The sequence below is a fragment of the Silurus aristotelis genome (genome assembly GCF_946808225.1).
Source record: "Silurus aristotelis genome assembly, chromosome: 14".
Classification (NCBI taxonomy): domain Eukaryota; kingdom Metazoa; phylum Chordata; class Actinopteri; order Siluriformes; family Siluridae; genus Silurus; species Silurus aristotelis.
The window spans coordinates 11,284,017-11,309,859 of NC_139587.1; the positions used below are offsets into that span (position 1 = coordinate 11,284,017).

General features: G+C 40.0%; 2 protein-coding genes and 1 long non-coding RNA gene across 3 annotated transcripts in view; 2 read left to right on the forward strand and 1 right to left on the reverse strand.

Moving 5' to 3' along the window:
- The window catches only part of LOC310736735, a 53,351-nt gene extending 40,932 nt beyond the window's left edge, over window positions 1–12,419 (forward strand). The window contains exons 2-3 of the long non-coding RNA XR_014536639.1: window positions 10,799–10,821; window positions 11,057–12,419. This is a non-coding gene — a long non-coding RNA (uncharacterized lncRNA). The remainder of the gene's footprint in view (window positions 1–10,798; window positions 10,822–11,056) is intronic.
- Window positions 1–25,843, reverse strand: part of LOC310736655 (uncharacterized protein) — a 117,200-nt gene that overhangs the window by 16,745 nt on the left and 74,612 nt on the right. The window contains exons 2-3 of the mRNA XM_083560380.1: window positions 2,602–3,470; window positions 1,654–2,457 (exon numbers count right to left, since the gene is read on the reverse strand). Coding sequence (XP_083416506.1) covers window positions 1,684–2,457; window positions 2,602–3,285 — 1,458 coding nt within the window. The 5' untranslated portion in view covers window positions 3,286–3,470 and the 3' untranslated portion in view covers window positions 1,654–1,683. The remainder of the gene's footprint in view (window positions 1–1,653; window positions 2,458–2,601; window positions 3,471–25,843) is intronic.
- On the forward strand, window positions 12,926–25,054 carry sil1 (SIL1 nucleotide exchange factor). Its single transcript, XM_083560388.1, has 9 exons — window positions 12,926–13,612; window positions 14,702–14,828; window positions 15,788–15,884; window positions 21,422–21,533; window positions 21,954–22,133; window positions 22,633–22,754; window positions 22,877–22,973; window positions 23,896–24,060; window positions 24,512–25,054. The coding sequence occupies exons 1-9, from the start codon at window positions 13,541–13,543 to the stop codon at window positions 24,887–24,889; spliced, it is 1,350 nt and encodes a 449-aa protein (XP_083416514.1). The 5' UTR covers window positions 12,926–13,540; the 3' UTR covers window positions 24,890–25,054.

Sequence of the window (25,843 nt, forward strand, 5' to 3'; positions counted from 1 at the left end):
ACCCAGGTACACCCATCTTCTGTCTGGAGATGTCTGGCCAAAAGTGCTGTTCATGGAAGAACCTGATAGCTTGGAAAAAAAAAAACTGTTGCACAGTTTGGATGTGAGGGCCAGGGCCATGCTTTGGAATCCTGGTGATAGGAGGGTGAAGTGTGTGTGAGGGGGTGATCAGTGGAGAATGGCCGCTCTGTTTTCCCTTGACGTCAACAAGCATCTATTTGGTTTTGTCAATGTTCAGAGACACATTGTTAGCTCTACACCAGGCTGTTAGCTGTTGCAGCTATTGTTCTTGCAATATACATGATTGTACTTAAGGATACATTTAAAGCTTATGAGATTTACATTTTTGAAGTTTTAGATTGACTGACCTTCATTTCTTAAAGAAATTATGGATTGTCTTTTCTCTTGGCTGAGTGTTTCTTACCACAATATGGATTTGAACAGTAGCACTAATAGGGAAATAGGTATATTGACTCACCCTTCCTCTGCACAAGACAACTGATGGTCTAAAGCAGTGGTCCCCGACCTTTTTTGCACCACGGACCGGTTTAATGTCGGACAATATTTTCAGGGACCGGGTTAATATCGGACAATATTTTCACGGACCGGCCTTTAAGGTGTGGCGGATAAATGCAACAAAATAAAATGATTCGACCGGCATAAAAGCTGGTATTTTCTAAATAAAATAATAAATTTGAATCCACTGTGTTGTTTTTTGTTCATTTTGCTAGCTTGGGGGTTTCAATTTAGCAGTAATGTATTATGTGTTACCGGCCGGAGCAGCCCCTTTAAGAAGGTAGCAGGTGTAGGTAAGACATGTGACCGAGGCATCCATGACATGCATCAAGAGTAAGTCATAGACAGATGTGATGGAGAGAATCCGGTAATTTTCCAAAATAAAACATCGTTCAGAATCAGATAATAAGTAAAACGGAAATAATGTAAGTTATGTATTCTTTCTGTGCGGCCCGATGCCAATTAACCCGCCCACCCGGGGGTTGGGGACCACTGGTCTAAATCACATTAAGAAGAAATGTCATAAATTAACTCTTGACCTGTAAATAGAAAACCATTTCAGGTGAATACCTTGATGTTCTCAAAAGTGTACACTTCAAACATTCTTATCTCTTTTGAATTTCTTGGCTGTATAATAGACATAAAATAACATTTTATCCCAAAAAGAAAGGTTAAAGAAAAACATAGACAGGTTTGCAATTTGATAATTAACATTTATAAATATTTGGCAAAAAAATTCATTAATTTATTAAAAAACATACAAATATAATATTTATAATTAGAAAAATCAATCTACACTGTCTCCCCATTAAATCTCACATTGATTACAAAATACTACTACTGCTGTATAAAGCACTGAATGGTCTCGTGGCACAGGATTTGAGTGAACTTTTGTCATGAATAATAAAAACTACAGCAAGCGGAAGTTACTCTCATTTACGAACATGTACTCTGACTTTCATTCCCCTTCTCTCCAGGCGCTTCTCAACCTGCTCACTACTTTCACCACAAATCACAATATCATCCGCAAACATCATAGTCCAGGGAGACTCCTGTCTGACCTCATCCTTCAACCTGTCATCACACTGCAAACAGGTAAGGGCTCGGGGCTGATCCTTGATGCAGTTCAACCTTCACCTTGAACTAGTCTGTCGTTCCTACTGCACACTACACTGCTGTCACACTGTCCTCATACATGTCCTGCACCACCTTCACATACTTCTCTGACACACCTGACTTCCTCATACAGTACCACAACTCCTCTCTTGGCACTCTGTCGTACGCTTTCTCTAAATCCACAAATACACAATGCAACTCCTTCTGACCTTCTCTATACTTCTCCATCAACATTCTTAAAGCAAATAAGGCATCTGTGGTGCTCTTCCTCGGCATGAAACCATACTGTTGCTCACAGATGGTCACCTCTTCTCTCAGCCTGGCTTCCACTATTCTTTCCCATAACTTCATGGTGTGACTGATCAACTTAGTTCCCCTGTAGTTACTGCAGGACTGCACACTCCTTCTCCATTCCTCAGGCATCCTCTCACCTTCCAGAATCTTGTTAAACAACCTGGTTAAAAACTCCACTGCCATCTCTCCTAAACATCTCCATGCTTCTACCGGTATGTCATCTGGTCCAACCGACTTTTCACTCTTCATCCTCTTAATCGCTGCTCTCATTTCCTCTTTACTAATCCTATCCACTTCCCGCTTCACCAACTCCACATCATCCAACCTTCTCTCTCTCTCATTTTCCTCATTTATCAGCTGCTCAAAATACTCCCTCCATCTTCTCAACACACTCTCCTTACTAGTCAACACATTTCCATCTCCATCCTTTAATGCTCTGACTTGCAACACATCCTTCCCAGCTCGGTCCCTCTGCCTGGCCAATCGGTACAAATCCTTTTCTCCTTCCTTAGTGTTCAACCTCTCATACAGCTCCTTGTATGCTTTTTCCTTGGCTTTCGCCACATCCCTTTTAACCTGCTGCCGCATCTCCTTGTACTCCTGCCTACTCTTCTCATCACTCTGTCGATCCCACTTCTGTTTTGCCAATCTCTTTCCCCTAATGCTCTCCTGCACTTCCTCATTCCACCACCACGTCTCCTTGTCTTGCTTTCTATTTCCAGATGTCACACCAAGTACTTTTCTAGCTGCCTCCCTCATCACTCCTGCAGTAGTTGCCCAATCATCCGGCACCTCTTCACCACCACCAAGCCCCTGTCTGACCTCTTCCCTGAACCTCACACTACACTCTTCCTCCTTCAGTTTCCACCATCTTATTCTTCTTTCAGTCCTTACTCTCCTCCGCTTCTTCTTTGCCTCCAAAACCATCCTACCGACCACCATCCGATGCTGTCTAGCTACACTGTCCCCCGCCAACACCTTACAGTCTCCAATCTCCTTCAGGTTGCATCTCAAACACAGAACATAATCCACCTGTGTGCACCTTCCTTCACTCTTATAGGTCACCTTATGACCATCCTTCTTCTTATAATACGTATTCACCACTGCCATTTCCATCCTCTTAGCAAAATCTACCACCATCTGCCCTTCTACATTCCTCTCCTTAAAACCATAACTACCCATCACCTCCTCATCACCACTGTTCCCTTCACCTACATGCCCATTAAAGTCTGCCCCAATCACCAATCGTTCATTCTTAGGTACACCATCTACCACTTCATCTAATTCACTCCAGAATCTTTCCTTCTCCTCCATCTCACAGCTGACTTGTGGAGCATTGGCACTGATGACATTTATCATCAGCCCTTCAACTTCCAGCTTAACATTCGTCACCCTATCAGACACTCTCTGCACCTCCACTACACTCTTACTGTATTCTTCCTTCAGAATTACCCCACACCATAATAGAACAGTTTAAACCCACCTCCAATGTTCCTGGCCTTACTCCCTTTCCATTTGGTCTCCTGAACACACAACATATCTACCTTTTTCCTCTCCATCATATCAGCTATCTCTCTCCCTTTACCAGTCATAGTACCAACATTTAAATTACCAACCCGGGGGTGGTCACGTGACCCTGATCAAGATGGCAGCTTGAGAGTTTTGCTCTGCTTTAGAACTCCCTATTTTTTTTAATTCCGCCCTATTTTCTACATAATTTGTACTATCTCGATAGCGTGGAAGGAGATGGAAAGTGGTGGGGATAAGGATTTTCCTATTTTTTCATCTACAAGGTCACAGAAAAGTAAAGAGAAAAAGAAAAACACCGCCGCACGTGATGGAGAAGGGAAAGAGGCTGGCGCTAGCCCGCAATCGGACACTTCACTTATTTTGAGTGAAATTAGGGCTGTGGGCACGCGGCCAGACGGTATTGAGGGACAGTTAGGAAAAATTGCCTCCTCTGTTGCGGTCCTCGAGAATGCGTTCACTGCTCTCACGGTACGAGTTACTGACACCGAGTCGCGTATAACTACAGCCGAGCAACGGATCTCTGCAGTGGAAGACACGGGGAGTGCCCATAGCAATCAGATGGCTAACTTGCGTGCTACCGTGGAGCAACTGCAAGCTAAAGTGGATGATCTGGAAAACCGGGGTCGCCGTAAAAACATGAGGATTGTTGGGCTCCCTGAGAAAGCAGAAGGCATTGAATCTCTGACTACTTTTTTGCAGTCTATGTTTCCGGTTTGGCTTCAGCTTCCCACAGGTTTCCCTGCTATCGAGATCGAGAGAGCGCACAGAGCCCCCCTTCCGTCTCAAATAACACCGAACGCGCCGCCGAGGAGTGTTATTATCCGGTTCCTCCGCTTCCCAGTAAGAGAGGCGGTTTTGAGAGCTGCCAGGAAGACACCGGTAAACCATAGTGGTGCCACGATACGCTTTTTCCCAGATTTATCGGCGGAGATTGTGCGGAAACGGCGGGCGTTTGGAGGCGTGTGTAAGAGAATGGTGGATCGAGGGTTATACCGTGGCTTTGCTTATCCAGCTAGACGCCGCTGTTTACACAATGAAAGATCATTTTGTTTGACACTGTGGAGGCAGCTGCTAACTTTCTGGACACAGCCGGGTGATCTTTTGCTTTTCTGTAGACAATAGGGTTATTCCCGTTTTTTCCCATTCCTTCAGTCACTTTGAGGGCATTTCATGTTTCTCCTTACTGAACTTGAACACATTTATATGGCCTTTTCAGTTTGTTGCAGGACCACTCGGTGGAATTTTGTTTTTTGGGCAAACTTCGGTTCTATATTTAGGACTGTTATGCTGGTCTGCACTAAAGTTTTTTACTTATTTATTTTATTATCTTTTTCCTTTTTAGTTTAAAAAAGCCAGTTAATTACATGTCCACAACTATTTATTTATTTTTTTCTTTTTTTTTTTTTTCTTTATAGGTGGTATTTAATTGATATTTTTTTCTTTTAAGGAAATTTAGGGTGGACTTTATTTGTTTATTTCTAGGAGTTTTTTTAGGGGGTTCCTTCTGTCTGTCGTGTTTCTGGGTGGTCAATGGAGGTGTTGGTGGATGGTGGGTGTGACGAATTGATATGTGAGCCCTATCGTTTGGGGATAGGGCAGAGGGGGGAGGGTTGGTGGGGGTTTTTGTTTATGTTTAGGAGAGCCGGTTATATTACGGAGTTATGTTGTCTTAATCTTACTTCTGTCAATCCACAGCATTTAAATACTTTAAACAGCACTGATGTATAAACCCAGCCATTAGGGGGGCACAAGCCAGTGTACTCTTAGTGCCGGTCCCAAGCCCGGGTAAATGGGGAGGGTTGCGTTAGGAAGGGCATCCAGCGTAAAACATGTGCCAAATCAAATATGCGGATCACAAATGAGAATTTCATACCGGATCGGTCGAGGCCCGGGTTAACAACGACCGCCACAGGTATCGTTAGCCGACAGGGTACCGGTGGAAATTGGGCTACTGTTGGCCGAAGGAGGAGAAGGAGAGGAGGAAGGCGTCTACAGAGACGGCAGAAAAAGGAGCAGTGTAGGAGAGTAGAGGTTCGGGTTGGTACTTTAAATGTTGGAACTATGACGGGTAAAGGGAGAGAGATAGCTGATATGATGGAGAGGAGAAAGGTAGATGTGTTGTGTGTTCAGGAGACCAAGTGGAAAGGGAGTAAGGCCAGGAACATTGGAGGTGGGTTTAAACTGTTTTATCATGGTGTGGATGGGAAGAGAAATGGTGTAGGGGTGATTCTGAAGGAAGCGTACAGTAAGAGTGTAGTGGAGGTGAAGAGAGTTTCTGATAGGGTGATGATCGTGAAGGTGGAAGTCGAAGGGATGATGATAAATGTCATCAGTGCCTATGCTCCACAAGTTGGCTGTGAGATGGAGGAGAAAGAAAGATTCTGGAGTGAATTAGATGAAGTGGTAGATGGTGTACCTAGGAAAGAACGATTGGTGATTGGGGCAGACTTTAATGGGCATGTAGGTGAAGGGAACAGAGGTGATGAGGAGGTGATGGGTAGGTATGGTTTTAAGGAGAGGAATGTGGAAGGGCAGATGGTGGTAGATTTTGCTAAAAGGATGGAAATGGCAGTGGTGAACACGTATTTTAAGAAGAAGGAGGATCATAGGGTGACGTATAAGAGTGGAGGAAGGTGCACACAGGTGGATTATCTTCTGTGTAGGAGATGCAACCTGAAGGAGATTGGAGACTGTAAGGTGTTGGCGGGGGACAGTGTAGCTAGACAGCATCGGATGGTGGTCTGTAGGATGGTTTTGGAGGCGAAGAAGAAGAGGAGGAAAGTAAGGTTTGAAAGAAGAATAAGATGGTGGAAACTGAAGGAGGAAGAGTGTAGTGTGAGGTTCAGGGAAGAGGTCAGACAGGGGCTTGGTGGTGGTGAAGAGGTGCCGGATGATTGGGCAACTACTGCAGGAGTGATGAGGGAGGCAGCTAGAAAAGTACTTGGTGTGACATCTGGAAATAGAAAGCAAGACAAGGAGACGTGGTGGTGGAATGAGGAAGTGCAGGAGAGCATTAGGGGAAAGAGATTGGCAAAACAGAAGTGGGATCGACAGAGTGATGAGAAGAGTAGGCAGGAGTACAAGGAGATGCGGCAGCAGGTTAAAAGGGATGTGGCGAAAGCCAAGGAAAAGGCATATGAGGAACTGTATAAGAGGTTGGACACTAAGGAAGGAGAAAAGGATTTATACCGATTGGCCAAGCAGAGGGACCAAGCTGGGAAGGATGTACTGCAAGTTAGAGCAATAAAGGATGGAGAGGGAAATGTGTTGACTAGTGAGGAGAGTGTGTTGAGAAGATGGAGGGAGTATTTTGAGCAGCTGATGAATGAGGAAAATCAGAGAGAGAGAAGGTTGGAGGATGTGGAGTTGGTGAAGCAGGATGTAGATAGGATTAGTAAGGAGGAAGTGAGAGCAGCGATTAAGAGGATGAAGAATGGAAAGTCGGTTGGACCAGATGACATACCGGTAGAAGCGTGGAGATGTTTAGGAGAGATGGCAGTGGAGTTTTTAACCAGATTGTTTAACAGGATTCTGGAAGGGGAGAGGATGCCTGAGGAATGGAGAAGGAGTGTGCTGGTACCGATCTTTAAGCATAAGGGAGATGTGCAGACCTGCAGTAACTACAGGGGAATTAAGTTGATCAGTCACACCATGAAGTTATGGGAAAGAGTAGTGGAAGCCAGGCTGAGAGAAGAGGTGACCATCTGTGAGCAACAGTATGGTTTCATGCCGAGGAAGAGCACCACAGATGCCTTATTTGCTTTGAGGATGTTGATGGAGAAGTATAGAGAAGGACAGAAGGAGCTGCATTGTGTATTTGTGGATTTAGAGAAAGCGTACGACAGGGTGCCGAGAGAGGAGTTGTGGTATTGTATGAGGAAGTCAGGTGTGTCAGAGAAGTATGTGAGGGTGGTGCAGGACATGTATGAGGACAGTGTGACGGCAGTAAAGTGTGCAGTAGGTACGACAGACTGGTTCAGGGTGAAGGTTGGACTGCATCAAGGATCGGCCCTGAGCCCTTTCCTGTTTGCAGTGGTGATGGACAGGTTGACGGACGAGGTCAGACAGGAGTCTCCCTGGACTATGATGTTTGCAGATGATATTGTGATTTGTGGTGAGAGTAGAGAGCAGGTTGAGAAGAGCCTGGAGAGGTGGAGATATGCGCTGGAGAGAAGGGGAATGAAAGTCAGTAGGAGTAAGACAGAGTACATGTGTGTGAATGAGAGGGAGGGCAGTGGAGTGATGCGGTTGCAGGGAGAAGAGGTGGAGAAGGTGGAGGAGTTCAGGTACCTGGGGTCAACAGTGCAAAGTAATGGAGAGTGTGTTAGGGAAGTAAAGAAAAGAGTGCAGGCAGGGTGGAGTGGGTGGAGAAGAGTGACAGGAGTGATTTGTGATAGAAGAGTATCTGCAAGAATGAAAGGGAAAGTTTATAGGACTGTGGTGAGACCTGCGATGTTGTATGGATTAGAGACAGTGGCATTGAGTAAAAAACAGGAGGTGGAGCTGGAGGTAGCAGAGCTGAAGATGTTGAGGTTTTCGTTGGGAGTGACGAGGATGGACAAGATTAGAAATGAGTTTATTAGAGGGACAGCACATGTAGGATGTTTTGGTGACAAGGTGAGGGAGGCGAGATTGAGATGGTTTGGACATGTGCAGAGAAGGGACATGAATTATATTGGTAGAAAAATGCTGAAGTTGGAGCCACCAGGTAGGAGGAAAAGAGGAAGGCCAAGGAGGAGGTTCATGGATGTGGTGAGGGAAGACATGCAGGTAGTTGGTGTAAAAGAGGCAGATATAGAGGACAGGGTGGTATGGAGACGGATGATCCGCTGTGGCGACCCCTAATGGGAGCAGCCGAAAGAAGAAGAAGAAGAAACAGCACTGATGTATGTCTGATCTGACTAGGGTGGTCACATGGAACGTGAAGGGCATGGGTAACATAGTCAAAAGAAAGAAAGTTCTGACATTCTTGAAGCAGGAAAGGATAACTATTGCACTCCTACAGAAGACGCATTTGTCGGACGCAGAACATTTAAAGCTTAAAAGGGACTGGGTTGGGGAAGTATATTTTAGTTCTTTCTCGTCAAAGAAACAGGGCGTGGCCATTTTGATACATAAAAATTTTCCTTTCATCTTAGAACAGGTTGAAAAAGATCCTGAAGGCAGATTTGTTCTGATTACTGGTCACATCTTAGGAAAACCTCTTACTGTTTTAAATGTGTATGCCCCAAATGAGGACAGCCCTGACTTTATATCAAAGATGGTCCTATTGTTTAATCACAAGTGTAATGGCCTGGGGATTATGGCTGGGGACTTTAATTGTGTCATGGACGGTAGGTTGGACAGATCATCCTTCACAAGATCATCTGCCCGTTCTTCAAGAACTCTGCAAAATATGTGTCACGCTTTAGGCTTAGTGGACATATGGAGAGAGCTACACCCAGGGGTCAAGGATTTTACATTTTATTCCTCTCCCCATAATTCTTATTCCAGGTTAGACTATTTATTCTTGCCTTCCAGATTTGTTAATTGTGTGAGATCCTGTGAAATCGGTCCAGTGGTTCTTTCCGACCATAGCCCAGTGTATTTAGATTTAACAGGATTTTCAACCCCAAAATCTTCTTACTGGAAATTTAATAGTTCTCTCCTTAATGACAACGCTTCTGCCAGTTTCTTGAAGATAAAATATCCCAGTACTGGCAGGATAACGAATTCTGTCCAGTGGACAGCACCACTAAATGGGATGCGGCTAAGGCCACCTTAAGGGGCAACATTATCTCTTTTACCTCGTGGCGTAAGAAACAAAAGGCAGAGAACAGGAAAACATTAGAGGAGGAGGTCAAAAGATAGGAATTGATTCATAAACTTTCACCCACGCAAAACAACTGGAATCTTCTAATCGTTGCCAGGTCTAAACTAAACTTGAACTATTCCGAACATGTGAGGAAGTTAGTGATGTTCAGCAGGCAAAGGTTTTATCAGTTTGGGAATACACCCAGTCATCTCTTGGCATATCAACTTAAATGTGAACAGGCTGAAAGGTCAATTAGGGCCATTGAAACCGCTGAGGGAGTAATTTCATATGATCCTGCTGTAATAAACTCCAGTTTTAAATATTTCTATGAGAATCTGTACACCTCCTCTTGCGCACCCCAAGACCCTGCCACTTTTTTGGATAGGATACCCCTACCCTTAATCTCAGACGAGGACCAGGCCTTTCTCAATACCCCTCTGACAAAAGGTGAAATCTTTGCCGCTATTCAGTCTATGCCTAGTGGGAGGGCGCCAGGGTTGGATGGCTTTCCTCCGGAATTTTACAAAAGATTTTGGCATGTGCTGTCCCCTATTTTCATGCCGGTAGTTGATAACCTTTTGGAGGACAGTCTTACTCCAGATTTCTGGAGGACTGCTTCTATTAGCTTGATCCTCAAAAAAGGGAAGGACCCGTTAGACTGTGCCTTGTATCGCCCAATCAGTTTACTTAATGTAGACTTCAAAATTGTAGCAAAAGCTTTAGCTCGTCGCCTGGAGAGGATTCTACCTTAAGTTATTAAACCAGACCAGACTGGTTTCATTAAAGCACGTTATGGTTCAGACAATGTTCGTCGTCTGTTGAACATAATACAGCATCTGACTGTAGACGGTGACCCGGCTGCTATAATATCTCTGGATGCAGAGAAAGCGTTCGACAGGGTTGAGTGGAGGTTTTTATTTCAGGTGTTGGACAAGTTCAGTTTGGGCTCTAACTTTATCAAATTAGTGAGGCTTCTTTACTCTAGCCCGTCAGCCGTGGTTAATACTAACGGTTTACTATCAAGTAAACTTTCGATCCAAAGAGGTTGCCGTCAGGGCTGTCCCCTGTCGCCACTCTTGTTTGCCTTATATATCGAGCCTTTGGCGGAAAGTATTCGCATGCATAGGGGCATCCGGGGGGTGATGGCAGGTGGGATGGAACACCGTCTTTCATTATATGCGGATGATGTTCTTCTTTGCTTAAAACAGCCACAGTTATCCATTCCCAGCCTGTTGGAGACAATTAACCATTTTGGTCAGTTTACTGGATTTAAAATAAATTTTGGGAAATCCCAGGCCATATTTTTAAATACCCCACAACCGGTTAAGTCACATTGTCCCTTTCACGTCACTGACGTCTGACTTAAAGGATTTATTCTCTAAGAACTACTCACCCCTAATGGCGAGACTTAAGCAAGACATGAATAGATGGGCCCCTTTACCAATTTCTTTCTTTGGAAGAATTAATACGATCAAAATGAATGTGCTCCCCCGTTTACTCTACTTGTTTCAGTGTTTACCCTGTTATTTGGACCAGAACTTTTTTAAGGATCTGAATGCAGCTATTGGTAGGTTTGTATAAAAAAAACTTTCTTTTCGGCTTCTCCCGTTAGGGGTCGCCACAGCGGATCCTCCGCACGTTTGATTTGGCACATGTTTTACGCTGGATGCCCTTCCTAATGCAACCCTCCCCAATTTATCCGGGCTTGGGACCGGCACTAAGAGTGGCTGGGGATGGTTCCCTGACCGGGAATCGAACCCGGGTCGCAGCGGTGGGAGCGCTGCATCTTAACCACTAGACCACCAGGGTTGTATGAAACAATAAAAAACCTAGGATTAAACTTGCTTCTCTTTTGAAGCCGAGGGAGTGTGGGGGTGGCTCTTTGCCCAATGTGCGGCTATTTTATTGGGCTGCTCAGATTAAACAAATGCTTAGGTGGTTTTTGGATGATACAGACTCCTTGTGGTTCAGTATGGAATCTTTTGCATGTGCGCCAAGACTGCTAACGTCCCTTCCGTTTATTAATAACTTTAAGGAAGTCTGCCCAGTAGCTGGGAATTTTTTGCTTTTGAACACACTTTTGGCTTGGGATGATGTGAGGACATATCTCAATGTCCCCAAGAATTTGTCCATGCAATTCCCGATTGCTTTAAACCCTGACTTCCCTGACTCGTTAGCCGGTATTGGCCTTCTGGCCTGGGCAGAAAAGGGTATATCTACTTTGGCTGATTTATTTACAGGAAAGGTGTTTAAATCTTTTGAGACGCTTAGGATAGATTACCAAATTCCCAAAACAGATTTTTTCAAATTTCTCCAATTGCGGCATTTTATTCAGTCTGGAGTGAGACAGGGGAAAATTCGCTGGGAACTTTCTGATGTTGAAGATAACCTTCTTCTTCCGGTGGCGCTAAAGGGACAGATTTCTTATCTGTATTCTCTGTTATCAGAAACCTCTTCTCCTTTGGACCCTTTGAGGAAGGTTTGGGAAAGGAATATGGGCCAGTCATTTACTGATGACGAATGGCTCTCTATACGAGAGGAGGTTTTTCATAAATCAATCTCAAGCTCTGTGCATGAACAAAACTTCAAATTTATATACAGGATATATCTTACCCCAGTACGCCTCCACAAAATGTACCCAAACGTGTCTCGGATGCGTTTTAAATGCAAATCTGAAATAGGAACGTTGATGCATTTATTTTGGGACTGTAAGAACATCAAACCTTTTTGGCAGGAGGTACATGATTTGGTTCAGAAGACGCTGGGTAGACAATTTATTTTGTCTCCAACTATTTATTTGCTGAACTGCAAAACATCACTGGATTTCTCTACTGACTCGCAGTCTTTGTTAAATATAATTACTTATCTGGCGAAGAAATGCATACTTATTCTATGGTCATCACCAAAGGTACCGACTTTAAAGATGTGTTTAGCACAAATGGCTAATCTTCTCCAATTGGAAAAAATTACGTACGACTTACAGAATAAGTCCGATGTATTCTGGCGGATATGGGCCCCTTTGTGGGATTTACTTACTCTGCAGGCGAGACCCTAGCCCTGATTTATGTTTTTCTTTTTTGTGTTTTGTTTTGTTTACCCATCTGTAGTTGTTTCCATCCTGTTTTGATTTGCCCTTTGCCTTTCCATGGTCACTTTCCCATATTAGCGTTATGTTGTTGTTATTAATATGCTGTGTGTGTTGACTGATCGGCTCTCTTGTTGTTTTGTTTTAATAAAAAATAAATTAAAATATAATAAAAAAAAAAAAAATTACCAACCCGAACCTCCACTCTCCTCCACTTCTCCTTTCCCTTCAGTCTCTGTAGACGTCTTCCTTCTCTCCTTCTCCTCTTTCGGCCAACAGTAGCCCAATTTCCACCGGTACCCTGTCGGCTAACGATACCTGTGGCGGTCGTTGTTAACCCGGGCCTCGACCGATCCGGTATGAAATTCTGATTTGTGATCCGCATATTCGATTTGGCACGTTTTACGCTGGATGCCCTTCCTAACGCAACCCTCCCCATTTATCCAGGCTTGGGACTGGCACTAAGAGTGCACTGGCTTGTGCCTCCCTAATGGCTGGGTTGATACATACTAAGAATCATCCGGCTAAAAAACATTTGCCCATCAAATCATTAAACCAGTAGGTGGCAGTAAAGCACAATAAATTGGCGTATTAAGAAGCCAGAGGAGGAAAACAAATATCTTGTGTGTTGATCCATACAGGAAACACTTTGTGCGCGAATGCGTCTACTTCAACAAAAATGGGTATTTTGGCAAGAGAATCACTAGTAAATAACTATTTCCGGTACGGATGGGGTAGTGTCAACTAGTACTGTATTATAAATGTCAGAAACTGCCGTAAATTGTTTAGATATACTTCAGACAGGAAGTGGACACATTGCACACATGCGTAGTACAAATAGTGTTTCCGGTACGGATCGAGTAGCCATACGGGTTTGTGTAACAACGATTTGTACAAAACCGCTTAAAAAAAGAAATAAAAAATAGATTAGTGCAGTTTCAGCATACACATATGTAAATGCCATTGGAACTGTTGAGCCAACAGTTATTATATTGTCGTTTGATTATTATTATTATTGTCGTTCCATACGTTTGTTGATTGCGCGTTACCCATAAAAAAAGTATACGCCTGATAATATGATTGGCTTTTAACGTTTGTTACGTGATGCCTTTACATTTGTCAGGAAGATTTCTGTTGTTACGTCATACGGCTTATATTGGATGAACTGGTGGAATTTAATGTTACTGGTGTAATAATCAGTCACAATGAAAGATCATGTCATAGTTGGATTTCTCGTGTATCTAAGTGTGCTTCTTGTCTGCGCCTGCTCCGAACAGGTGAGTAAAAAAGAAGAGTGAACACATGGGAATAACTGTATATATGCTAAAATTTTAAGCCAAACTTACAATTTAAAATAAAGCTTTAAAAGTTTTTACAGGAGAGAATATGTACTTAAGGAATATGAGTAGATACGGCTACCACAGGTCGAACGCAGTGCTTTGGCTGTCTGGAAGGTCTCTCTCACCCACCGACTAGAGAAAACCTAAATAGTATAGTGCTGGCTTAGTAATATCAAGCAGTATAAACTGATTCGAATTACTCGAGTTACGCAAGGAATCATTTCAGCCTTACCCATATGCAAACATCAGCCGAGCTGCCATCAGTAAAACAGCAGACTCTCATTCATTCCCCTATTTTATTTAGAATCAGTAGGTCTACCAAGAAATAGATTATTTGTTCAGTACATCCAACCAATCATATGCTTCTTTACCACCTGCACTCAGTTTTGGAGGTATAGAAAAAAGTATGAAAATAAAACTAAAAATAGCAAAAAGAATATTAGAAAATGTATTAAAACTGTGAAAAAGAATGCATCAGTATGTATAATGTTAATAGTGTAAAACAGACCAAATAATATAAAACTATAGTTAAGTATACTGTATTGTGAATAAAAAAAAACTAAATCAAAAACTCTGGTGGAAGAGAACAGAGTTTAGACTTGTTTTTCATGCTAATTTAAGAACTTCTTGAAGATATATGTCTTTAGAGGTCATCTGAAGCCTGCTAGACTCAACTGTTCGAACATCATGTGGAACTTCTTTCCTCCACCTAGGTGACTAAACATATTGTACTCTAAGAGGTGGAAGGACTATTTGAGCAGTGGTTGAAGATTAGAGGGAGTGGGATGTATGCAGGGTGATATAAGTGCTGAGAGGTAGAGGGGTTCTGGTTGTTTTTTTGGCTTTGTAGGTGAGCATCAGTATTTTAAATTAATAGCAATTAGAATTGACGTTCATATCAAGTAAGGCAAAAGTGTCATTAACTGCATAGGTTATTTTCATATACCTAAATAGCCTGTCAAGTTATTTCTTACATAGATTATATAATGTGTACACATATTAATGTTTGTATCCCATGCATTGCAGTTTCCTGTAGCTCTCACCTTTAATGAGGACTTGAACAATTTTAATAAGGCAGAGGATGCACATGAACCTGACCCAAAGGATTTGGATGTGTTTGAGCCGAGCCCTGAGTGGCAGACTCTCAAACCAGGTATGTTTTACTTTCTGCTTTTTTCAAACTGATTGAATATTACATATTTATCTTTTGGTGAATCATCGGGCCAATAGTCAGATTTTATAGTCAAAAATTTCACTGATTGACATCACCACAATGCACACTTGTTTAAGCCTCTCAGTTTGTATGTAGTTTTTTATACTTAGGGAAACAATCAATTAATACATTTACTGAAAATCTAAGTCTTAAATGTTTTCCAACACAGCAATGCACTTGGGTTACATCCAGGTTTTATGTCTGCACAATGCACAATGTTTATGGGAAAGGTTCTGGAGCAGAATAAAGCACTTTCTAACTAACTTACTCTAGTGGAAGAAAAATGCATTTAAACATACAGAAAGCACAACTACAATCTATTAGTAATTTTATATTTTCTCTTCATTTGAACTAGGACAGCTATACTTGGTAATGACAATGCCCCCGTGCACAATGCAAGCTCCATGGTTTATGAGTTGAAGTGGAAGAACGTGAGTGGTCTGCTATAGAGCTCTGACCCTAATGAACACCTTTGGGATAAATTAGAATGCTGACTGCACCCCAGTCCTCCTCACCCCACAATTTTACATGACTTCTCTATAACGTGCTTGTGGCTGAATAAATGCAAATCTCCTCACCCACACTACAAAATCTAGGAACATCTTCCTAAATGAGGGGAGTTTATTATAAGGGCAAATAAGGAAAAATGTGCAGTGAGATGTACACAAAGCACATAAAAAGTGTCCACAAACTCTTATCCATAAATTGTTTATAACAGTTTAATGTCCTCAGGTGATTATCTTATAAGTGATTAATCTAGAGACCAAGGTGGATGTTTTATTTCCTATTGTAAAATTATCTTACATTTCTTAAATAAAATGTATAAAATGATATAATAATTTCCCACAATGTACTTGTTACAATAACACGTTATTGTATATGTATTCATTTTATTGCAGGTCAAGCTGTTCCAGCAGGCTCCCATGTAAGGTTGAATCTACAGACAGGGCAAAGGGAAGCCAAGCTTGGAGATGAATATATTTCAGGTAGAAAGAGGTATGACGGAATAATATTGCTTTAACAAATCGTTATATGATGTAGCTCTATGTTCTTTTATGTAGCACCAGGGTTCTTGAGAAACGTCTCATTTCACTGTGTACTGCGTCAGCTACAAACCCGAATCCAAAAAGTTGTGACACTGTACAAATTGTGAATAAAAACAGAATGCAATAATGTGTAAGTTTCAAATTTAAATATTTTATTCAGAATACAACATAGATGACATATCAAATGTTTAAACTGAGAAAATGTATAATTTTAAGGGAAAAATACGTTGATTTAAAATTTCATGGCATCAACACATCTAAAAAAAAAAGTTGGGACAAGGCCATGTTTACCACTGGCATCCCCTCTTCTTTTTATAACAGTCTGCAAACGTCTGGGGACTGAGGAGACAAGTTGCTCAAGTTTAGGAATAGGAATGTTGTCCCATTCTTGTCTAATACAGGCTTCTAGTTGCTCAAATGTCTTAGGTCTTCTTTGTCGCATCTTCCTCTTTATGATGCGCCAAATGTTTTCTATGGGTGAAAGATCTGGACTGCAGGCTGGCCATTTCAGTACCCGGATCCTTCTTCTACGCAGCCATGATGTTGTAATTGATGCAGTCTGGCATTGTCATGTTGGAAAATGCAGGGTCTTCCCTGAAAGAGACGATGTCTGGATGTGAGCATATGTTGTTCTAGTACTTGGACATACCTTTTAGCATTGATGGTGCCTTTCCAGATGTGTACGCCTGCGTTTCTGGATCATGTTTAGATATGGCTTCTTTTTTGACCTATAAAGCAGGGGTCACCAACCTTTTTGACGCCGAGAGCTACTTCTTGGGTACCGACTAACGTGAGGGGCTACCAGTTTGGTACACACTTCTGAAATAACAAATTTGCTCAAAATATATGTTATCATTAATAATTAATGATATTTATCTATGTCAAATTCAATTGCACAGGGGGCCAAAACTCAAAGCACACTTTAGGACGCGGGTCGAACAGGATAAACATTTATTAAACACACTAAAACAATGTTTTTTTTTAAAACATAAATATGAATAAATACGGACAGGAGTATTATTCCAGAATAAATCAACTTAAACTTTAAATAAATAGATCTCCATAAAAATACCTCCTGTCAAAATTATACAAGTTAGAAATATGAACATGCTGCAAAAAAACCCTCAACAAATCAATAAAAATTGTGCTTTTAAGTAAACGTTAAAATAACAACAAATTAAAACAATCAGATTTCTTTGCTCTTATGCCATTTTATAAAAAAGAATTTTAAACTTTAAAATAACTTCAAATATTTTGCTCTTCATAAAAATATCTCCTGTTAAACACCAGACGTCTCACAGCTTCATCATGCAGCTCTTCAGAAACTCTCCCTCAGTAAATAACTGGCTGATTTGACTCTGATTTCTTCTGTTTTCACACCAGCTTCACTTTGTGGTTTTGCTCTGCTGAAAAACATCTGCTAAGATGTCAGATTCTTCTTTAACTCTTCTACTTTCTGTATCTTCTGCTCTGCATTCAGATTTTTCAGCTTCTCCTGATGTTTTGTCTCGTAGTTCCGTCTTAGATTATATTCCTTAATTACAGCCACATTCGCTCCACATATAAGACACACGGGTTTATCGGCAGTGTCAGTAAATATATACTCAGAATCAAATCGTTTTTGAAAGGCTCTGTTTTCAGAATCAACTTTTCTCTTCGCCATTGTGAGGGGCTTCACAATAACTTTACAATAGGGTTAAATACATCAACAGAAGCTCGACTTGATTTACGCTGGAATGTTCCCAGGAAGTCTAGCGTTCGCTAAGGCAGCTGAAGCGCTGCATCATGGGGTCTGTAGTTTGTCAGCGCTTCATATTGCTGGGACATTAATAACAACAATAATAGATCTATATAAAATCATCTGCGGGCCGGATATAATTGTACGTCGGGTCAGATTTGACACTGAGTTTGACACACCTGATCACTAACAGCTGGAACCAAATTCCTTGTGTGTGTCAACACACTTGGCCAATAAACCTGATTCTGATCTATCTGAAGACACTGATCATGGTAATGATTTCTCACAATAATTATCAACAATGATTTAACAAGTTGGGGGACAGCTATTTTTAGATAAGGCTCGCGGGCGACTCGTGGTCCTTGCGGGCGACCTGGTGCCCGCGGGCACCACGTTGGTGACCCCTGCTATAGAGTTTTAGCCGGCAACGGCGAATGGTACGGTGGATTGTATTTACCGACAATGTTTTCTGGAAGTATTCCTGAGCCCATGTTGTGATTTCCATTACAGTAGCATTCCTGTGTGTGATGCAGTGCCGTCTAAGGGTATGTTTTTCCGGCCTTGACCCTTACGCACAGAGATTGTTCCAGATTCTCTGAATCTTTGGATGATATTATGCACTGTAGATGATGATAACTTCAAACTCTTTGCACTTTTTCTCTGAGAAACTCCTTCCTGATATTGCTCCACTATTTGTCGCCGCAGCATTGGGGGAATTGGTGATCCTCTGCCCATCTTGACTTCTGAGAGACACTGCCACTCTGAGAGGCTCTGTTTATACCCAGTCATGTTGCCAATTGACCTAATAAGTTGCAAATTGGTCCTCCAGCTGTTCCTTATATGTACATTAAATTTTTCCTGTCTCTTATTGCTGCCTGTCCCAACTTTTTTGGAATGTGTAGCTCTCATGAAATATAAAATGAGCCAATATTTGGCATGACATTTCAAAATGTCTTACTTTCAACATTTGATATGGTATCTATATTCTATTGTGAATAAAATATAAGTTTATGAGATTTGTAAATTATTGCATTCCTTTTTTTCTCACAATTGTGCAGTGTCCCAACTTTTTTGGAATCGGGTTTGTATATATGGTTGACATGACAATAAAAGCTTTTTGACTTGACTCAAATGCATACACCAAAAATAAATGGCAATCAAAATAGAATCAGTGCTTAAACAACAAATTACATTAATTAAATCTTAATGTTGGGAAAACAAATTTTTTATTTTAATAATCACTGGGATCAAGTTATTTGCACACAATGCCACATCAAAACTAACACGTGTTTTTTTGTTTTGTTTTTTTTTTTATCATGAGAAAATGACCCAAAATGACCATATGGTCAGAGCCCAATGTCCATTAAACATATTTTGCTGGACTGTTTGCTGGACTGTAATACTTCTACCCCTTTTCATGTATCAGGAAAGATTATGGTTTCAGTTGAGCTGTGCTAGGTGATCTGTGGGAGAACGGTACAGATCAGAGTGTGATAAATTCCGCATTGGACTATTTTTGGCTTTGTACCTAAATGTTTACATCTGGGGAGCTACAGCACACCTGAGGTGAGGGGGGTCGGGGTGTTAGAATTAAGTTGTAGAGGTCAGATGAAATGCAGGGGCCGACCTGTCCAATCTCAAAATGACAAGAGAATGAACATTCATCTGACTGGCCTCCTGTGGAAATGACCAGGTCCTATTATATCTATATGTTATAGAGCAGGAACTGGCATTCATTTTACATTTTCTATGCACAGCATGAGGGAAAGTTGGTTAACCATGCTTTCCAAAAACCTGCATTCCGTGATGGATGATGAGCTTTGAAAGTTTCCAGACATCTTGACATGGGGATGCATTTTTAGGTTTTGCTCAGTTTTTCTGGAATTATGTGTTACTCAGTGAGCTGCCATCCATTAGATGTTTTGCAGGGGTGGCAGACAGTGAATGTGATCAGCATAGCAATAATATACAAACTGCCGTTTGGGGGAGGGCATCATGTTCTGCTTCAGAATGTCACAGTACCTGTGAATCCGTTTTCCTCAATGAATGGCAGCAAACCATGATGCTACCACCACCATGCTTGACTGTAGGCAAGCCACAATTTTCTTGGTACTTCTCCCCAGGGCTTCACCATACATGCTGGAAACCATCTGAGCCAAACAAGTTTATCTTGGTCTCATTAGACCACAGGACATGGTTCCAGCAATTCATGCTCTTGGACATGTCGTTTTCAGCAAACTGTTTGTGGGCTTTCTTGTGAGCCAGCTTCAGAAGAGGCTTCTTTCTGGGATGACAGCCATGCAAACTGTCTTGCTGCAGTGTGGTGTATGGTCTGAGCACTGACAAGTGGACCTTCTGCTTCTACAACCTCTAAAACAATGCTGGCAGCACTCATGGGTCTGTTTTTTTATTTATTTATTTATTTATTTATTTATTTATTTTTTAAGCAGCTTTTGCACCTGATGCACAGCACAAGGACTTAACTTCTTTGATTGACGCTTGCGAGGTCTTTTCCAAGTGAAAACTGTCTGGAAAACTTCTGTATAACCCTGGCCACTGTACTGTAACTGTTTCATGGTATAACTGATCTTCTTATAGCTTAGGCCATCAATGTGGAGATTTTAATTTCTTAAATCCTCAGAGTTCTTTTCCATGAGATGCCATGTTGAACATCCAGTGGTCTGTATGAGAAAATTGTACTAAGAGCATACCAAATTTTAACTGCTCTATACAAGAGACGCAAATTTGTATGGTCCTGTCAAGCAGACAAAAACATGAACATGATGAATAGGACATGTGGCTTTGCATGGTTAAGTGACGTACAGGTGGCTGTTATTACAGGGTGTACTCACTTTTGTTGCCATTATTTTGACAATAATGGCTGTATGTTGAGTTATTTTTAGAGGACAGTAAATCTATGCTGCTTTACAAGGTGCACATTGACTACTCTAAAATATATTCAAGTTTAATTTCTATAGTACTGTATCTTGAGAAGATACACTTAAATGGTTGCTGAAATGTGAGGGGTGTACTCACTTTTGTGCGATACTGTAGCTTAAAAAAAAGTATCTATATGGTTCCCTTTCAAGCCTACTTCCTCTCAAGATTTTACCATTTCATCTGAGGAAGATTTTGCTTTCTATAGTCGCCTCTTGTTTGCTCATTAGGGATGTAAACTCACATCTGGATTTATGTAAAGCCTGTTTGTGACAATCTTCAGCACCAGAACCATGGCGGTGGAATGAACTTCCACCAATGTACAAGCAATGCTTAATGAATTACTACTTTGAGAGGTTCTTATTTGATTTGCTATATCCTTCCTTTATTTCACTATTTTGTGTAAACTCTGTAGACTTTGTGTGTAAAATTCCTAGAAGAACAGCAGTTTATAAAATAATGACACCAGTAATAGTGATGCATACATTCATGCCAAACTTCATTCTGAGGTTTACTATTGCTCTAGGACAGAGGTGTTAAACTCAATTGCACATGGGGCCAAAACTTAAAGCACACTTTGGGTTGTGGGCCGAACAGGAAAAACATTTATTGAACACACTAAAACGTTTTATTTTATTTATTTATTTATTTATTTATTTATTTACTTACATAAATATGAATATAAACAGACAGGAATGTTATTCCAGAATAAATAAACTTAAACTTTAAATAACTTAAAATATTTTGCATGAATGTGCTTAGTATCTTTTCATTAATATTATTCACTGATAGGTTTCTTTTTCTCCCTTAAGCACACAAGAAATGCATAACAAGCAGACTCGTCTGTTCACCTCTCAAGAGCTAAAACTGGCTCTTATGAATTTTAACGCATTGGATGACACAACACAAAAAGATTCTGAGCAGGTATGCAACTGATTATTTATTATAATAATACACTTATATACACTGCATCCAGAAAGTATTCACAATACTTCACTTTTCCCCTATTTTATGCTACAGCCTTATTCCAAAATTGCTTAAATTCATAATTTGATTAAATTAATAACAATACCCTATAATGACAATCTGAAAGAAGCTTGAAGAAAAAAAAAAAAATTATAATAAAAAAAAAATTTTTTTACATTGTCATTATGGGGCATTGTTTGTAGAATTTTTGGGAAAATAATGAATTTAATCCATTTTGGAATTAAGGCTATAGCATTAAAAAAAGTGGAAAAAGTGAAGAGTTGTGAATACTTTTTGGGTGCACTGTAAACACAAACACTTCACTGTTCACATTGTAATAAATTGATATGTAATTAAATTTAATGTAATTGATCATAGGGCACAGAATCTTCATTTCGTTCAATGGGTGAGCTCAAAAGAGACATGGCGATGCTGGACATGCTGGTGGAAACAGATGTCCAGATTATGAATAAACTGTTATCCAGATTTAGCAGCACTAACACAACAATGGAGCAAAAGGTCGCTGCTCTACTTGACCTAGAGTACCTTGTTCATCAGGTGATAATTCTATTTCATTTATTTAATATTTTTAAAGATATTTTCAAGCTTTTCTTAGCACAAATTTAAAAGAGATGTTTGAAAATGACAAATAAACCTACAGTGTCTGTCCAAAGTTTGGAAACACCTAGTCTTTTATAATTTTCGAAAGATACACGAATGTTCCTTTTGTTTATATGCAACAAATTAGATATTTTAATGGTAAGAAGATCTCTTTTGGCCAAACAAATACATAAAAGTAATTCTAGGAAAGTTCTGAGAAAATAAATAAATCTTTCTGAAATTTTCTTTTTTTAATATAGTGTTTTTCCTGCTTTTTTTTGTTTTTTTGCCTTTTATTAGTTTTGTTGCATCTTTTTAAAAATGATAAAATTCTAGGTGTTTCCAAACTTTTGCCAGTCACTGTACTAGTAAAGAATGTTATCAGTTTGTCATTCTAATCAGTAGCTACTATATATATATATATATAGTGCATCACAATTTTTTATTTTTATTTTAGGTGGATAATGCAAATCATCTGGTGTCAATGGGGGGAATAGTGCTTGTAAATGATGCCTTGAACAGTACAGATTTTAGATTCCAGGAAAATGCTGCATTTGTACTAGGATCAGCTCTTTCTAGGTACAACAGAAACAAATGTTTTAGTCTCTGTTCCTCTTTTACTGTTGTGAATTATTAAATATTTTACTTAGTCTACATGATGTGTAATTTTAGTTATAGCCTAATTGGTTTTCTATTTTCAGTAACCCATCTGTCCAAGTTGTGGCTTTAGAATGTGGCACTTTACAGAAGCTCCTGACTATGCTTGCAACCCCACGACCAGTGCCTGTTAAGAAAAAGGTAATAATCCTGACGAGTGTCTACAAATAGCAGATTTTTTTTGAATGCCTGTTTTTCCTCTACATGTTGAACATTTCTACTGTGAAAGATATTTACTAGGCCATTGGATCCAAAGTCATGCAATAAGATTCATGTGTGCCATCATTTTTGCCATTGCCATAACATTGTTGCTGAGAAGGATCCATCACCCAAACTTTATTTGGTTGGATGCTGTGCTAAAATTGCCCCAGTGTGCTAACAGGGAGATAGCAGTTTGCTGGAAAAAAAACGGTTAGCTATGAGTAGCACTGATTATCTTGTTACAGTGGCACCTGTTAAGGGGAAATTATCTGTTAGGCAGCAAATGAACATTCAGTTCTTAAATATGATTTGTTGCAATCAGGAAAAATAGACAAGACCAAGGATCTGAATGACTTTGACATTGGCCAGGTCAGAGCTGTTTTGGTGGCACATGGAAGACCTACAAAAAAATTTGGTGGTTTTGGCTGATCGGGGTAAAAGAGATAAGTTAGTAAGTAAATGTCCAGCTACAAATCACAATGGTTCATTTAAAAAAAAAAAATTTCCCTCTTAAATTTACGAGTCTTCATGTTTTATGATTCTTTGGCTAAAAATGAGGAAATATTAACTTGAAATGTTATACAATCATTTTTTTGCTTTCACCTTAAACAAGGGAACTCGTGATTTATAGTATACAGTAAGTATAATATAAATCACGAGTTCCCTTGTTTAGGGTAAAAGCAAAAAAATGATTGTGTTAACCTTATCTAGAGAAAGTAAAGTAATCATTTTTTATTTACTTTAAACAGTAAAAATGCCACTGTATTTTGTAAAGACTTTTACTTACAGTCTTTACAAAATACAAAGGCATTTTTACTGTTTAAAGTAAATAAAAAATGATTACTTTACTTTTTCTGGTTAGGTATTATTTGCATTGGCATGTCTGTTACGTCACTTCCCTCCTGCTCAAAGTCAGTTTGTGAAACATGGTGGATTGCAAGTGCTAGCTGATCTATTCCAGACACAAGGAGCTGAAAGTGTCCGCTTGAGGATTATCACATTGCTCTACGACATGATTACTGAGAAGGTCAGTATGGGAATTTCTCTGAATGATCTTCACATGTAATTACTCAACATAAACCTAGTATAACCTAATTATTCGGTCAATTTGTTGGATGGATATTAGTTGGAATAAAACACACTCTAGATAAGGGTAATTCTAAAATTTTTCTCGACAAACCATGTGAAACTGAACAGATTTTTACAGAACTACAGGGTGACTCAAATGATTAACGTTCTTTAACAAAATGAAATTTTATTTACAAAACATCCTTCATCTGAACATTGACTTTTTGTCAAGACATTCTTAAAGGCTATTTGAAAAAAATACTTATGTTTCTGCATAATCATTTTGGAAAACATTTTGCTATGGGGTATAGTGACTTTTGAGACAGCTTATTTAATAATCAAACATACGAGCATAACAAATGTTGAGATATTTTGAGTCTGAATTACAGATTTTTACATTTGTGTTGTAGGAGATGATTCATCAGACTGGTATAAATTCTCCTTCTACCCATCAGGAACATGTGCAGCAATATGGTGACATCTCACTGTTTCCTATGCTTGTGGAGCAGGGCTGGTGCAGACTGGTGCCAGAAATTCTGGATTCTCCCGATCATGATTCAAGAGAGAAAGCTTTGCACTCTCTTCAGGCCATGATGCCCTACTGCCAGTCACTGTATCTACAGAACCATATTCTGATTACATCTCTTAGTGTATTGCAGAAGCAGTACCAGGAGCTAGCCCATGAAGAGAGGAGCCTGGGAGAGAATGATGGCTACTTTGGGGAGATTTTGTTCTTGGTGGACTCTGTATTGGTGAAATGCACGAACAGTACACTAAAAGGACAGTGAACATTATGAATATATGATTATTCAATGAAAATAAAGTATGACATTTCTATATTTATTTGGTCAAAAAAATAAGTAAATTACCTAGTTTGTTGCATATCAACAAAAGGAACATGTATGTGTAAAGAAAAAAATAAATTCTTTAAAATAAAAAACTTTTGACAGGCATTGTGCATACATATAAACTCACCTGACACCTTTACACCTACCAATTCATGCAATCTAATCAGCCACTCATCCATCAACTTTGGGCAATTTTCACATCAACGACTGAAATGTGATCTCAGTGAATTTGATTCTTGGTCATGTTATATGTTTACTGACACTGCCGGTAAACTTGTGTGTCTTATTAGTGGAGCGAATGTTGCTGTAATTAAGGAATTGAATTTAAGACAAACCTACGAGACAAAACATCAGCAAAATCACAAAATGAAGCTGGTGTGAAAGCAGAGAAGAAATCAGAGGCACATCAGCTGGTTATTTACTGAGGGAGAGTTTCTGAAGAGCTGCATGATGAAGCTGTGAGACGTCCTGTGTTTGACTGGAGATTGTTTTTTTATAAAGAGCAAAAAATTTAAAGTTATTTAAAGGTTAAGATTATTATTTATAAAATGGCATAAGAGCAAATCAATCTGATTGTTTTAATTTGTTGTTTTAACGTTTACTTAAAAGCACAATTTTTTATTGATTTTGTTCAGGGTTTTTTGCAGCATGTTCATAGTTCTAACTTGTATAATTTTGACAGTATATATTATTATGGAGAGCAAAATATTTTAAGTTATTTAAAGTTTTAGTTTTAGTGTGTTCAATAAATGTTTATCCTGTTCGCCCCACGACCTAAAGTGTGCTTTGAGTATTGGCCCCCTGTGCAATTGAGTTTGACACCCCTGGTGTAGAGTGATGAATGACTCGAACCAGAGGACTCATCCTTTTCGTTTCAGCTGCTCCCCTTTGTGC